At 39.6% G+C, this 3,072-nt stretch overlaps 1 protein-coding gene across 1 annotated transcript; it reads right to left on the bottom strand.

The window, feature by feature from the left end:
• Positions 1 to 972: 972 nt before the first annotated feature.
• LOC146486999 (histamine H2 receptor-like) lies at positions 973 to 2,633 on the bottom strand. Its single transcript, XM_085090041.1, has one exon. The coding sequence runs from the start codon at positions 2,532 to 2,534 to the stop codon at positions 1,401 to 1,403; it is 1,134 nt and encodes a 377-aa protein (XP_084946167.1). The 5' UTR covers positions 2,535 to 2,633; the 3' UTR covers positions 973 to 1,400.
• Between the last annotated feature and the right edge of the window lie 439 nt (positions 2,634 to 3,072).

The following is a 3,072-nucleotide window of genomic DNA, read 5'->3' as shown; positions in this document are numbered from 1 at the left end:
ATCACTTCAAAGAGTACTTACAGTTTTAAAGAACAATTTCTAAAAAGGCTAAACTAGTGTGCAACACTGAACGAACTTGAATTGTAGAACCTTTATTATCCTACTGACGCGTTTCGTTAGACTTTCGCTAACTTCATCAGGGAGTTGCTTTACAATTGATAGTTACATGCTTGTATATATACATAGAACGTGAACCATACAACAAGTTTCCGGATTTTCGTACAGGAAACAAGAAACATGTTTTAGCAAAGAGTGACTGAGGCGTGTAGCACATGCGTGTCATATTTGGAACATTACATAATTATGCGGGACGTATTAGTTTTGGAGGTTCATTAATCTAGTACAATCTTTTAACAAGGTACTAGTGAGTAGCACACAGCCACGAAATACTCAAGGTTTATTCTCCGACAGGTTTCATCTGCTAACTACAAACTTCATCAGGGAGTTTGATACAAGATTGCATGGGAAACTTGTTTATCGGCATACTACCGACTTTTACAATAAAAATCACATTTCCGTATACCTTGCTAGCAGAGCGTTTCTTTCTGGCAAGTTTTTTTTAGCATGTACGCAGTCGTTCGCGTCTCTGGTACTTCGCATTGGTTGGCCAGTGTTTAGCGTCCCCGAGGGCTCTAAACAAGCCAATCAAGCCATTAGCAGTGCGACGTAAACTTTCTATGGGTATGGATTCTGGCCAGTGATTACTGTATTTAACATATAACAATCAGACCCTTTGCAATCACTGAAGTTATAGCCACCATCAGGGTAAAAATTACTGTACAAGAAAAAGGTTTTTTTTTAGTGAGGCAAAACCTGCTTTGCCTTTCTTGAGCAATACATTTAGAACTAAGCTTTTTGAGAAGGCGCTGCAAACCATGTCATGAAAAGTTTTATCAAAAAAATTAAAAAAAAAAAAAAAGAAAACATACTATCATGAAAAGGTACTATCCTAATTTATCCTTCGGAGATCTAAAACCATTTTTGAACACACACACAAAGAGTAATCGATAGTTTCAAAAAAAAGCACATCGAGCGGAATAGAACTTGAAAGTAGCTTCTAAGGTTGAGGGTTTATTGTCAAACGCCTGGTCAAACGTTGGCCTGATGGATGGGTAGTTCCAAGCACAATTAATGGTCTCATCCAACTCAGTAGAATAAGAATCAAATGAAATGGTAGCAATAATCAATGAAAATGTTTTCTATAAGAACTTTTCGTGCAGCCCACCTCACTTCTCAAAATGACGTTTAGCATGCGAAGTCAATTCATTCACGACTCATCCTTACAGCTGTGATGAGCTAGTGTCTGTTAGGAGAAGTAGAAGAGAAAAAAAAATCGTATCTTGGGTGGGCAAATTTCAGCTCTCAATGTTTCTCCGTTTCATGTGAGCAGGATGGTCATGTTATTTTGGAAGTTCTGGAGCCGGTCTTGTGTGCCGTATCGACAGAAGACGCACCTCTTTACTTTCCATTTCCGGAATCTCAGAGGTAAGCCTTCGTGAAATTATGGAGCGGTGGCGTATTGTTGATCTTATATCCGCAGCAGGTTTGAGAGAACGGAACAACTTCACGTATGTGGCTTTGAAGCTTTTGTTACGGAATGCGAAAAGAAATGGATTGAGCGCCGAGTTAAGGTAACCAAACATCAGGAATACCACGTAAACGTTCCACGGGTATGGCCTCCAGTGTTCACCGCCATAGAGATTGGAGACAATGCTAAAACACACGTAGGGCGGCCAAGAGAAGAAAAATGCTGCCAAAAACATGGAAGTTGTCTTAGCCGCTCTTAGGTTCTTTATGTAGACCTTTCTTTCTTCTTTAGAAGGGTGTTGACAGGCATGAGTATTGAGTCTATTTCCGTCTCTATGGTGTGTGCGGGCAATGACAAAGGCCAAGATGAAAAACACACAGGTGAGAAGAAGTAAAGTAATGTTTATAAAACTGGTCGTTACATTATACACCAGGGTAAAGGGAACCATGCAAAAGCCTTGGTATATCGGCTCTAGACCTTTCATCCGCCAACCCATGATGGGAAGAAGACCCCATATGATGCTGTAGATCCAGATAATGCTGATGACAATCAAAGCCCTTTTTTGCGTCATGAATTCTTTACCGCGAAATCGTCTCAGAGGATCTTTGAGGTTCTTGTATCGATCCACACTGATGGCCAAAATGGTCAAAAAGTCGGTGGGCACAATGATGAGGTAGGCGGTGATATATGTTATGCACATTATCTTTCCATGTTTCCAAAAGCCTTGAAGAAAAAGAAACTCTATCTCGAACGGCATCGCTAAAGTTGCTGTGAGAAGATCCGAGATAGCCAGGGATAACAGGAAGAGGTTTGTTGGATTGCTCCGAAGCTTTCTGTTTGCCAGTATAGCAAAACAGACCAAGAAGTTTCCAACGGCTGTCACTACTGCAATTAAGATGAAAAAAGCGGCGATGGTATACTTGAATGTGGGATCGAAGAGGGTAAATCCTTGGCTTGATGTCCTTGATTGATGGTTTGTTGTGTTGTGATACGATGAGTTGTTCATTTTGAGACTCAAAACTCTCGGCAGATTTTTTGTGACTGTTTTGCCAGACTGTTCTGACCTTTTAAGATCCGCTTCGTTATCCTCTTCGCTAAAGCTTGATCAAAATGGTCGCTTAAAAGCAACTGTTTCTGCGAAGTCTAATAACTTTGCGCTGCTCGCACGTAAAACAGTGAATGCGCCGTATTTATTTTTACTAAAAAATATCCGCCCTCGTTATTATTTTGATTGACAGCTTTTTGTCACCGTCTGTTACACCTGTTTTGCATATAACAAATTTTCAGGCGCCAAAAAACCTGAAAACAGTTTTTAAGGCGCTCGAAGTGACAGTTATTTGACAAAAGCCAATTTGAAAAAATAAAAATTATATGAAAACGAGTTTTCACCTGCTTAATTAAAACAAATAATCTAACAAAAGAGCAAGGCTGATTTCACGGTCAGGTCAATTCTTGCTACTAATTCTAATAATTCTACTAATTCTACTAATTCTTGCTACTAATTCTTGCTACTAAATTTAGAGGGAAGTGTTTAGGGGTCCTAA

This window comes from Pavona decussata, unplaced genomic scaffold (genome assembly GCF_977016875.1).
Source record: "Pavona decussata unplaced genomic scaffold, jaPavDecu1.1 SCAFFOLD_19, whole genome shotgun sequence".
NCBI lineage: Eukaryota > Metazoa > Cnidaria > Anthozoa > Scleractinia > Agariciidae > Pavona > Pavona decussata.
This window is presented reverse-complemented; position numbering and strand designations above follow the sequence as displayed.